Source organism: Streptopelia decaocto (genome assembly GCF_964273445.1).
Source record: "Streptopelia decaocto genome assembly, chromosome: 4".
NCBI lineage: Eukaryota > Metazoa > Chordata > Aves > Columbiformes > Columbidae > Streptopelia > Streptopelia decaocto.
This window is the reverse complement of record NC_138658.1, coordinates 32,230,428-32,243,177: the sequence shown is the minus strand read 5'-3', so window position 1 is coordinate 32,243,177 and position 12,750 is coordinate 32,230,428. Positions and strand designations below refer to the sequence as shown.

General features: G+C 39.6%; 1 protein-coding gene across 5 annotated transcripts in view; it reads right to left on the bottom strand.

Moving 5' to 3' along the window:
• The window catches only part of TRIM2 (tripartite motif containing 2), a 68,845-nt gene that overhangs the window by 24,488 nt on the left and 31,607 nt on the right, over positions 1–12,750 (bottom strand). For all 5 annotated transcript variants that reach the window (XM_082051451.1, XM_082051452.1, XM_082051454.1 and 2 more), the window contains 4 exons: positions 10,594–10,831; positions 6,675–6,826; positions 5,858–6,038; positions 1,972–2,695 (listed from right to left, as the gene is read on the bottom strand). In XM_082051451.1, coding sequence (XP_081907577.1) covers positions 1,972–2,695; positions 5,858–6,038; positions 6,675–6,826; positions 10,594–10,831 — 1,295 coding nt within the window. The remainder of the gene's footprint in view (positions 1–1,971; positions 2,696–5,857; positions 6,039–6,674; positions 6,827–10,593; positions 10,832–12,750) is intronic.

The window sequence follows — 12,750 nt, the reverse complement described above, 5'->3', positions numbered from 1 at the left end:
TTTCAGGACATATATTTAAAAAAGAAAAAAGAAAATTGGAGCTACGATTTTCACACTAGGACAAATTACTGCTTGATATATGTGAACAAGAAGGCTTTGCATTCAGTGAAGGTGTCAGCCCCAATGAGTAACAGAGCCCCCGGCTACTCACAGGCACAGCACACTTGTGCAGGCTTTTCTATCCTCCTCCTGCCTGCTACAGACCCACAGACTCTTTCTGCCTGAATCTGTCCATCCACCCCCTTCTCTTTCTAGCATACAACATCACAACTGTTCCAGAAGAGATTAGAGAGAGGTTTTCTTTCTAGACCAGGTTCAGACTTTATTCTTAACTGTTTTGTTAAGCTTGTCTACAAAAAGAGGCCAAAAAAGATCTAGGCTACATTTATACCCTCTGCCACTGCTACCAGTACCAGCAGTGATGCTGCATTTGGGAAGAGCCCAAGAGTCCATTTGCATTCCAGCAGGAGCCTGAGGCTGATCACTCTGCCCTCTGCAACGGCTTCTCTCCCCACAGGATTGGTAACAGGTTCTTCCAGTGGTGACTAAAGCAATAGCTTTTGCAACAAGAACACTCTCCTGCTAAAGGAAGGGCTATGTCTGTGTGCTAATTTAACAAAGGTTGCCTATGAGCTTTGGATGGTAGCGCATGGTTACTGCCAAGTAGGGCTGGCTTAACTTCAATGTGAATTGTTCTACATCATATTCGTAACATTTTATTCAGCAGTCACCAGACAACTTAGCTGCAGTGACAATAAAGCTGGATATCATTGCCTCTGTGAAAAAATGCTGTGATTTCTTATATTTATGGGGTCATTTATCATACAAAGAAATGCACTGGCCATCTCAGAAAGGCTGGTCATTTTATGAGTAGCTCCATCCAAAGATTTCAGTGTACTGTCCTGTTCAGCCAGCAAAGCATGCTTGTTGAATACATTTTCTGATACAAAACCATTATGTTATTGTATGTACTCTTTATCATTGCAAGAAACTTATTAGAGATACTGATGGACAGAAATTGGCTGGACAGGGCTAACCAACTGACAAATGATGTCCAGATGAATTTTCAATAGGATTATTTCAAAACCCTCCAGGATGAACCACCATCCATGCTCTGCTACAAAGGGGAAAGTCACCTTGCCGACTGGTTGTCAAATTTCTTAAAACATACTGCTAAAACGCTAACTTGTAAATATTAAGAGTTAACTTGTTTTTTTCTTGAGTTGTGCAAAGTGAAAAGTATTTTCTAACTATATAAGCAGACATTATAGAAACACAATAAATACAGACTTTTAAAATTATGAATTATTGTACAGTTTAAAAACAGTGTACATCAAAAGACCTGAAAAAAAAAATCACAGTAAACGACCCAAGATGTTATACTTTACCAAGTATTACAAGTCCACAGATTTAGAGATAACATCACACTATATAAAAAAGCAAACATGTTTAGAAATTTGTAGGGTGGGAGGGGGGTAGCAAATAAAGGAAATTGCCATTTTGTCGTATGCTGACATAATGAAATAAATATATATGACCATAGGATTCAGCAAATATAGTTCCAGGTTACTTAACTAGATTAATCTATAGGGCAACAATTTTAAAGGAGGAATCCCCCTACTTCCCTTCTTGCCTTGCAACTTTTAAAAGAAGTAATTTAATCTCATATGAAGCATTGATCTTATTATATTTTTATTTTATAATCCCAATAGAGTACAGAAGAGGTGGTAAAATATTTTATCAAATGTATGCATTTTTCAACTCAAATTCCAGTTAAATATTTGCTGCAAACAGAATTTCTGAAGCATGTGTTTAAAATTTATGTATGAAATAAGTCAAGAGTCCTAAAGGCATTACCAGGTTGTTCTGCTTACAGCTTTAACTTTAAAGTATTTTAACTTCTAGATTTTTTCATCCAGTGTCCCTGCACTATTTTTGAGCATGTCAATAGGGAGCAGACAAACCACCTACCTACTCTGAAGATCAAATCATCTTCAATGGGATTCTCTTTTCTTTTGCCAGTGCTGTACATGCTTGCAGGTCTCTTCACAGCTTTCTGCTTCACGTGACCACTGCCAGGAGATTTAACACGTCTCTTAACCCCTTCAGTGGTAGGGGACACATCTGCTGATCTGACCACTTTAAGTTTGAATGGGCTGCCCTTGATATGTTGATCATAAAGTCTCAGTGACAAAGTGAAATCCCCTTCTTTCTGAACAGTATACAAAAATTCATAAGTGCCATTTTTATTGTCAAGTATTTCTCCATCTGCTACACTCCCATCAGGTGTGCTCAGTTCAGCAGTGAGGTAAGCATTCCCAGATTTACAGAGCTCCCCATCCTTGTCCTTAGTTGTGATGGTGACGGACATGGGCTGCCCAATCACCGTCTGACGCAGCCCCTCACCTGTGGCAACTGTTTCAGAGGCAACAGCATTAGTGGTTAAAATAGTACCCAGATTGTGAATGGACTTCTTCAGGCCTTCTGTTTCCACTATGAAGTCCAACTGATCATTTTCACGGGGCTGTAACGGGAAGTCCCGCTCGGCCAGTTCATTCAGCTTGTCACTCATTTGCTTCTTCACCAGCAGAACTTCAGTTTCAGTGCCGTGGTTGAGCGCTTGCGCCGTAAAGTTGCTGCAACTTTTAATGCTTTCTTGTCCTTCAAGTAAGGTATCCAGCTGCGTCTGGAGGACCTGTGTGCATTACCAAACACCAGATTAGCATCATGTAACAAGAACTATCCTAGCAAGATGGAGCATGCTTTATGTATGAAGGCCCTTGTAGAAACACAATTTATATTGCTTTATTTTAGAGTTTGTTTTAAAGTTTCATTTTAAAAGAAGTAGCACAACACTGATTCCCTGTATGTTCTTGGAATATCATGCTGCAAGACAAAAAAAATGTACCCTGTTTTGGGTCATCAAGGCTTCACAGATCCACTGTCACACTAGATTGAATTATTACCTCATCTGCCTGTCTTGTTTTTTTTTTTTGGACCTTGCTCCATTTGACTCTCATCAGTCACAGTTAATGAGATAGTTACTGAGCTGTGTGCACAGAGATACAGGTATTTTTGAGTCATCAGGCCCACTAATAAGGGAGGCTGCAAGAAATTTCTTGAAACTATTCCTTCAGAGCCAAGGGAAACCTTGGGTTACTCCTCTATGGAGACAGACAAGAAGGCACTCTCAAGATCCGTACATTCATCCTGATTAAAAATGTGATTCTTAATCTAAATAAGTGAAGAAAGGAAAAGTCTCCCCAGCAGAGGCGAATAAGTTAATTGCCCAGTTTCAGCAGGCAGAAAAGCAAAATATAAAAGATGGGTCATAGATACTGGGAAGTGTTGGGTTGAGTAGCCTAAAATTTTGGTGGGCAGCAAGTAGCTACTCCGTATTTAAGAGTGAGGGACAGCTTCTATTATAGGCTCAGTTGGGGCCCTCCATCCAAAGTCCTTGAAACAGTATTGACCTCAGAATTATTAGGTGTGGGCTGGGAGCAAGGCTAACATATTCTTTTAAACCAGTTTTGCAATTAATTGGAAAAAGGATCCCTGAATTGTAACAACCTAGCAGAGAAAGTTATGATAGTCAAGAAAGCCCAAACATTCCAGCTACCCCACACACTCTCCACTGATGAAATTCCCAAACCAAAGTACCCAGTCACACATGTGGTATGTTTTTCCTACAGAGAACTAGGGCACAGACATTACCATGCATCAGAGAAGCTATTTTGTTGATCATCACTGTAAAGTAAATATTTTTGAAACACTTCATTTGATTTTAAAGTAAAGTTAGAGACCCTGTGTATTTATTGCTATGACATACTCTTCCCTTGCTGAGGCACACCACATAATGACACTGCATTCTAAGGGCATTTTTCTTCTGAATTTTACAAAGCTATCTGCTTTTCAGTCACTACAGAAAATCCAGGCTGATGAGTTACTGATATGTGAAAGTGATAACAACACAAAATCTTTTGCAAGCAAAACAGAATGAATACATTTCAATACTACACTGAAATTTCTAATGATCTGTTTTTCTAGGCATCTATAAACCTCTCAGGATTCAATACCAGGCATTTCTCATCTGCCTTATCTTTATTTTAGGACATAAGTAGTTAAACAGCAAAGCTAATAAGTCCCAGGATGACAAAACCCATATACTTGGCATAACAAACTACAAACTGAGGAGCAAGACAATTTGCAGTTATGTTTTAAAATCATTTTCTCAATATAGTTTTTTTCATTATAAAGATGGAAAATATTCAGTCCTACCATAATTAATAATTACAATGTGTTTGGAGTATTTTACACGAGGCCTCTTTCAGTCCATTGGACAACTGAAACTGAATTGCCAATTTTCTTTTAGTAAAGTGTAGACCTATCACTTTTTTTCATTTTTGCCAAGTACATGATCAGAATGATGGAATATTTGGGTTTGAATTATTTTGCGGGAGTACTCTTCATTCAAAAGCAAAATCCAATTCCAAGCGCTCTTTTTTGTGTAAACAGAGGAGATGCCTCTTTTACTGCTTATGTGCAGTTTTGTAAAAATGTGGTTCTCTAACACCCAAACTCATCTTTTTAACTATTTTAAATTGCTTTAGACAACAATAAGATAATTTAACATCATATTCCATCTTGTGTGAACTTTGTACACACCCTAAGTATATTTGCTTGCTAAGAAAATAAGTTTTTGTGACATCTTGGATACGTTTAGATGAATCTGGGACCTAAGTCCAAATTTTTTATGCTAAAAGCTCCTCAGCTGCTGCTTAGCTCTGGAGATGACTAAATTCTGTGCCTCAGGGGTTTTGAGCTCCCTTTGTTCATGAAAGTACACATCTTGTGCACATGTTAGAATTCCTCCATTTTCACAGGCTCAGCAGCTCAACAACATCCTAATGATCAAGCCTGTTCCAGATCCAGGAATGTAGCATTCCTCCATTTCAGACATCTGGAGATGCTCAAGCTGCTCAGCAATCGTAGAGAATGCCCAAAGATGACAATATTATCAGGCACTCTTGAAACTTCAGTTATTGATGCTTTCTTTTAAAGGCTACTTTGAAGGAAGAGATCTCTCTTTTATATAAAACAGACAACTGATGCTCAAGACGACAAGGACTAAAGTCTTTCATTTGCCTGATTCAGACTTAGTAATCCTCAACAAAAACCCTACCCACAAGGATATAGGCTTCTCTTTGAAAAATGGCAGACTTCTGTTTTCCTCTTCTGAAGCTTAGTCTACAACACAGGGGAGGGGAAACAGAAGATTCAGTCACCCGGGTAGGAAGAAAAAGAGTGCATACAGCTCTGGCATTTACTGCTCCCTGCATTCCCCTGAGAAAGTGAGATGTCCCTCCAGTGCTTCTGTGTTTCAACCAGTGACATCTAATGTGAAATATGTTATCAGCCATTTGAAAGGAAAACTGTTTTAAAGCAAAACATTAAGCCTCGCTGAGTTCTTCAGAAGAAATTGCTTGGCCTGTATCTTGGGGGAGGGGGTAGCGTGGTATATCCTAGGATTGCAGCCCAAGGATTTCAGACTTTCCTTTAGTGTTCACTTATTTTCATCTGCACATCAGCATGTTGGCTTTAAGCAGATGCCTGCTTAGTGTGTTGGCCATCTTAGATCCTCACACACTATGCACAAAGGCTACCTGCCCTTACAGGGTCTGGATTCCATTTATAAGGCTGGGCACCCACAAACAAGGCTCTGCAGCACCTGATTTCAGGAAAACAACGTTCTCTTCTGGATCTCAGACACAATTTGTTGAACTGGCGTCCTGCATCATTTGTAAAAACTGGCTGATTAAATTAATAGCTTTTCATTGAAATAAAACATGCATCTTACTTTGTGTTTAAGGCCATAATTCACTTCCAGTTCCATAAGCAGCACGCTCTTTCGCACATTTAAAGTCTTCTGGAGTTCATCAAAAGTGGAATGAATGTCATCTACAATGCTAGCCTTTTGGTTGGTTAACTGGTGTATGATTTCAGATATAAAATGAAGTGCTGAGTCGATCTCTGGAAGCCTGAGGGAAGGATTAAATTACAAAGATTGCTGTTTCAAAAGTCATTGAACATTGTTTCTTCAAAAGATATCAGGGCAAGGGCCAATCTCATCAGCAGGCTGTCTTTAAACTTGGTTATTTCCCAGAATTAAGTTCATTCCTTTTATAACCATATAGTCGTTTTGGTCTGATAAAGTAAGGCTAATACAGGGCCTTCCCTTATTGAAAACCATTAGACTTTAGGCATTTCCAACTAGGAGGTCTTAGATCCTCTGTTCTTTATGCAAGTGTATCCACTTGGGAAGATGTAACTAGATCTATCTGTAGCATTTGCATTAGTCTTTTAAACATCCGGTATTATTTATCATGAAATTCATTACTGGCTAAGACTTTTCTCCTTAACATTTTATGCCCCTTCTTTGGAGAACATCTGCCTTTCTAATGGCTTCTGTTTTGTGAAAGACAGCAATATTTTGCTCTTTTCTCTAATCCCCCAGTGCATCACACTTAATGGATTTTTTTCCTTATGCTAGCCTCACTATCTCTGTTTTCCAGGTAAAGGTCCACAGCACCAGCACATTAAAACATCTACCCAAGGTAACATGGGAAGCCAGTGGTAGAACTGAAAACAGAAAATAATTAGAGGAGCCTCCATACCTTTTGTTGACAGCATCCAGCTGGACTTGGAGGGAAGCTTTGTGTTGTTCCACCACATCCTTGAGTGGTACCGTGGGATGCTCTGCATGTTCTCCCTCTGTACACTCCCGGCACATGGCTGTCTCACAAGACTGGCAGTAAAACTCCATCACCTGGAAAAGTGCACAATTCCAAATTCAAACATGGCACCAGTAACATCACTCAAAGCACATCTTACTGGGTCTTGAACTCATGTTAGTATCTGAACTCTGAGACAAAACTTCTCCTTTCTTAGACACTAATAATTTACTGCCTAAAACATGGATGTTATTCTTGTGTATTTCACATCAAAATGCTGGTTTAAATGGATTTCATTCTGTCAGAAGGTATCAGAAGAGCAGCCTGGGAAACAGAATGCTGGATGTCAAGGCTAGCCCTGACATTATCTTTATACTGTGTAGTAGTAAGTTTTGGAGTCTCTCTCAACTACTCCATGAAACAACTCAAAAAACAGGGCATTCAAGTCCCCACACTAATTCGATCCTTAGTCTCCCCAGAGGGTCTGCCAAAGAAAGTGTAAATTTAGACTGTTTTGCATAACAGTGCCACCCATGGAACATGAACTCAGTGGACCTCACCAAATAGCATGTTTATTTAGTGGAGAAAATCACCCTAAATGAACCAACATGGTGCAGGGAAAAATCTCCATATCCCATTACTAATCCCATAAAACCATCAAAACCTAATATCTGAGGTTTTAATACTAAGAGTGCTGATCTACACTTGAAGGAGGAGGAGATTGTTTCAACCCATTATATACTCAGTAAGATGCTGTCTGGAGATAAAAAAAGATCTTTACATGTAACAAACACCCAAAATTCTGAATATATTAATGAAGGAAAGGAAACAGAAAAATCGTACGTTAGTCAAAACAATGCACATATATGCAAATTTGGCATGAGACTTTCTTTCACATCTAGGAAGTGCTTGAGCACAGAGCATTTTAGGCTTACTAAAAGTATATAAGGAAGCTCATAGCATATGCTTCAAAGCAAGACATTGGCAGCTCTCTTACATTCAGAACATAGCATCAGAATCTTGAATAACTTGGCTGATGCTTCAGGCACTCAGACCTCTTGCACAATGATGCTTTTGCTGGAGATGTTGGTTGACAACAAGATGGTTGTGTAGAACTGGCTGTTCTCAGGTGAGCAAAGGGGCCTGTACCAGCACTGTGCAAAGTAGCTGGCTGCTCCAAGTTGTCTTGAGAATTAGGAGGGAGAAGCAAGAACCATGATTTGCATGTGGCTATTAGCATTAATAAGGATTTTCCTCTGATAAGCTCCTTTCCGTCTTATTCCTATTCTTCCCTCTTATCTCAGTTCACAAGATACGGGATTCATATGCGATGAGGGTTTAGTCATTTGTTGGGTCATTCATGTAAGCCAATTTAAAGAAAATTTAAAAGCTGCTTCAAATAAAATGTGTAAGATCAAATACATCAGCAAGGAAAAAAAAAAGTAGATTTTCTAAACAATGACAACCCCCAACAACACTACTCCAGTCACTGTGAATTTATCAGTCTCACAGTAGTAGACCTTCTGAGGCCTGACGGTTACTTTGATAGACACTAAGATGTGATGCAGTGCATAAAGGAAATTAGTTAAACAGAGTTTAGGACTTAAATTACTTTCAAAGGCTTCAAAAATTTGCTACCAGAAACAACCAAAAGGAACAACATTTTATTAGGAAATTCACAGTATCGCAGTATGTTTGGGATTGGAAGGGACCTCAAAAGATCATCTAGTCCAATCCCCCTGCTGGAGCAGGAACGCCTAGGTGAGGTCGCACAGGAACATGTCCAGGTGGGTTTTGAATGTCTCCAGAGAAGGAGACTCCACAACCTCCCTGGGCAGCCTGTTCCAGTGCTCTGTCACCCTCACTGAGAAGAAGTTTTTTCTCAAATTTAAGTGGAACCTCTTGTGTTCCAGCTTGATCCCATTACTCCTTGTCCTATCATTGTTTGCCACCAAGAAGAGCCTGGCTCCATCCTCATGGCACTCACCCTTTATATATTTATAAACATTAATAAGGTTACCCTTGAGTCTCCTCTTCTCCAAACTAAAGAGACCCAGCTCCCTCAGCCTTTCTTCATAAGGGAGATGCTCCACTCCCTTAATCATCTTTGTTGCCCTACGCTGGACCCTCTCCAGCAGTTCCCTGTCCTTCTTGAACTGAGGGGCCCAGAACTGGACACAATATTCTAGATGTGGTCTCACCAGGGTGGAGTAGAGGGGAAGGAGAACCTCTCTCGATCTACTAACCAATCTCCTTGTAATACACCCCAGGATGCCATTGGCCTTCCTGGCCACAAGGGCACAGTGCTGGCTCATGGTCATCCTGTTGTCCACCAGGACCCCCAGGTCCCTTTCCCCTACACTGCTTTCTAATATTTCCACTGAAATCAACGACAATGTTCCCTTCAGCTGTAACAAAATGGGCATTAATACCCACTGGTTTTGAAATCACATCCACTAACTCCTACCTTAAACCAGACCAGCATATTTCAGCACAATGATCTAATCAGAGACCCATGTATAATCTTCACTATTGTAACTTAACTGAATTTACAGAAACTTTTTTATTTACATGATCAAGGGTGCAGATGCTTCTGATTTAGATTTCACAAGCCAAAGCACACTACTTCCAGCCCTTCAAAGTTCAGGTCTCAAGAAAAAGGCTCTCACCAGTCTGTTATATTGGAAAAGAACTATGAATCATTTTAAGGAGAGCCAATGAAATGCAAATAAAAACTAGGAATGTATTAATCAGTAACCACTACACACACAGAGGTATAGTACACATCAAAAAAGTTACACCAGTTAATCATTAATCAGAGTGTACAGCACATCAGTTCTACAAGTCCACCTAACTCCAGCAGGTCAGTAAAGGAGAGGGAACTAAGCAGTTCCTCTGCAACAGTAATTACTAATTATCAGCTGAATTATTCCTATACAACCAATATACCTAAACTGAGTATCAAATAAAACATTCTCAGAAAGGTGTCTTAAAATATTGGCACATATTTCTTGGCTTGCATAGAAGCACCACATTCAGTTTACAACACAACATTGCTCAGCTTTGCAATGTGATCTACTTACATGTTTGCATAAGCTTGGCTATGGAACAGGAGTTCATGTGCCTATCATGAAGCCACACAGGCTAACATTAAAAATTGTGAAGTAAGCAGAATTAGAGCTGTTCTTGTCATGATCCGGGGATACTTGCTCAGTTGGGGGTACTTGCCAATCAATAAATACACTTAGATGATTTGAGAGTGTATGTGGGGGGATGCAGGGTAAAAAAAGTAGGTGGGGGAAAACCCAAAAGACTGATGCATGAGATGCACAAAACACTGCAGGATAAACAGAAGCTCTGTGTTTCTAGCCTGTGCTGAGCTAGGACACCCTTTTACTTGGCCTCATGTTAACACACTCACATAGCTTTTGGTACTGTCTCAGTGTGCAGGTAAGTTAAGCTTATAAGGCCCCTGCCACATAATACCTAAACAAGCCCACATGTTCCCACAGCAATAATTGAGTCTACCAATAAGAGAACTATAAAAACCCATCCCAACAAGGCACAGGTACAAGGTTCAGCACTTGCAGGACAACAATCTTGACCAAATGTGCTAAGAGAGAGTATCATCCAAGACGACTGGTAAGATGAAGTAATATCCTGACTACTTTAAGATTCTCCTCTAAGACCATTTGAGTTATCTTTAAAGAAACCCTTGTCTTCTGTTGACGTATTATAAAATCAAAGAGCTTGTGTGATTCCAATTCTCCCACTATCTTTTTAGAACAAAATATCCATGAGAAACCAGACCAGTCAGTACAAATCAGTACCTGTACATATCAGAGGAGTTCATCTCACTTACATTTCCATCATGATTGGGGCAGGAGAGTGGTTTGCCCGCAGCAACAGCGGTGACAGTCTCCAAGATGGAGGACTCTTCAATGTTGTTGTCCGGCGTTCGTTGCAGGACATCCATCAGGTTGGTGATAAAGAAATTGTTCTGGAGTGCAGAAACCCCTTTCTCTGGCAGAATGGAGGTCTGGCGGCACACGGGGCAAGAAAGGGTTAAGCTATGGGCTGGAATGTAATTCTGTAAGCACCTATGGGGAAGGGAGGTGGAAGGGAAGAAAGAGAGAGGGAAAATATCATCAAAGAGGGAAAAACCTCCCCTCACTTTAAGAACTGGTTCAAAATAGTGCTAGCCATACTTATAAAAGGAAAGGTACATCACCAGGCTTCAGAAGTAAAAGTGGTTAGGGGGATTTTTTTTTTTTCCCCTTAGATCTTTTTTCCTCTGCTGCATGAAAAAAAAGGCTCAGTAAGCTGAAAAAATTGTAACTGTTATGTGCCTTTGAGATTTTTGTGCAGAGTGGATCCATGCTTCCAGACATGTACTGCATCCTGCTCACATGATAGTAAAAATACTAAACTATCAGATAAACTTTGACAGACATTAAGTTATTGCAAGAAGTATTTGAGCATGTGTCTGACTAACCGGTGGTTGACCTTGGTCTTTCCAATAGAATCTCCTTTATTAGGTTGTATCTGTGGGTTTAGTATTTCAGAGCTAAAACCTGGTCCCAGTGGACATTTTTCTTCTTCTTCATTCAATTAGGAAAGTTATTTGGCAGTTAGCCAGAATCAACAGAGCTCTCTTTACTACATAGAGAAGCATATCCTAAGTTATCACAGTTTGTGTCAAGGGGAGTTTGGGGGGAAGATTTTTGTTTGTGTTTGATTAAGGGGAGGGGTGAGTTTTGTTTTGTTAAAAAGTTTTGGTTTATTTTTAAGAAAATCTGAATTTCACAGAATGTAAATCTGACACAAAAGTTCTGTGATCAACAACATGCAGCAGAATTGTCTCGGTGATAGTGCCACTTTTGGCCTGCCAATTGCAGTTAACAGCTGCTGGGAATGAAACATTCAACTGCAATTGGCAGTCCAGTATAGTCCCATAAGCTTTGCAGAATGCAGTTCTTCAGAAGTCCAAAATTCCTCATGAGATGCCAACCAAGAAAGTGTGACCTTGCACAGCTACACAGCTCTCATCCACTCCCACGGGCTTTGCTTGCACCACTCTTCATCCTCCCTTGGCAACGCTCCTTCTGACCCCCAGTAAGGGCTCTGTGAAAGGAGAGCTTAGGCTTTGTACATCAGCAGTACATTGGAGGAGTTCTTCCAACCTCTCTCCATAACCAGATCAGCATAAGAGGATTACAGTGAAAACCAGAAGCTGACTTTAGGATTTACACAGGAACTGAAGTCAAGAAACTTAAGACATGGTGGCAAAAATCTTGATTTCACTGACTTCAGTGAGAGTTTCACTGCTGAGCGCAGTAAAGTTGTGGTTTCCTGTTCTTCTACAAAAGACCATTTCATCTGACACACTCAGAGATCCACAGTTTTTCTTGCACCCTATGCAAAATTAGATATGCACACAATTCTAACTAAGAGGTGGAAATCTCCTGAACTAAATGTTCACACAAAAAAAGCATTTATTAAAATTCTCCTGCCATTCAATGTATAATCCTAAGAGCTTCATCCCACCATCAGATAAAAAACTCTAACCAATAATTCTTCAACTAACTTTTCTACAGATGCTGTATTTTTGCAACTGTTTGATGGATAACATAACATTTAAGTATCACTAGGTATATTCAATTAATTCAGCTGAATACAGTAGAAGGCAGGTTACTGTTTTATCACATCTCTTTTCAGAGAGTTTTTCCATTTCAGTCAACCAAGCTGCAGAATAATGAAGACATTTAATCACAGGTTATTAATAATGTATATATCATGTCTAAACCTTGGACATTAAATGATAGGATAATTATTTCACTGCTTAGTAAATCAACATAGAAAGGTTTTTATTGTTTCTAATTATAAGCTAATCAGTATAAATTTGAGGCTATTAATTTGAGGTCCAAATTCTGACTGCCATCACCTTTCATGTTGTTTTAACTGTATTCATTAGTTTAATTTCATTTATTATTATTATTGACTCTTGCATAAAGGGAAT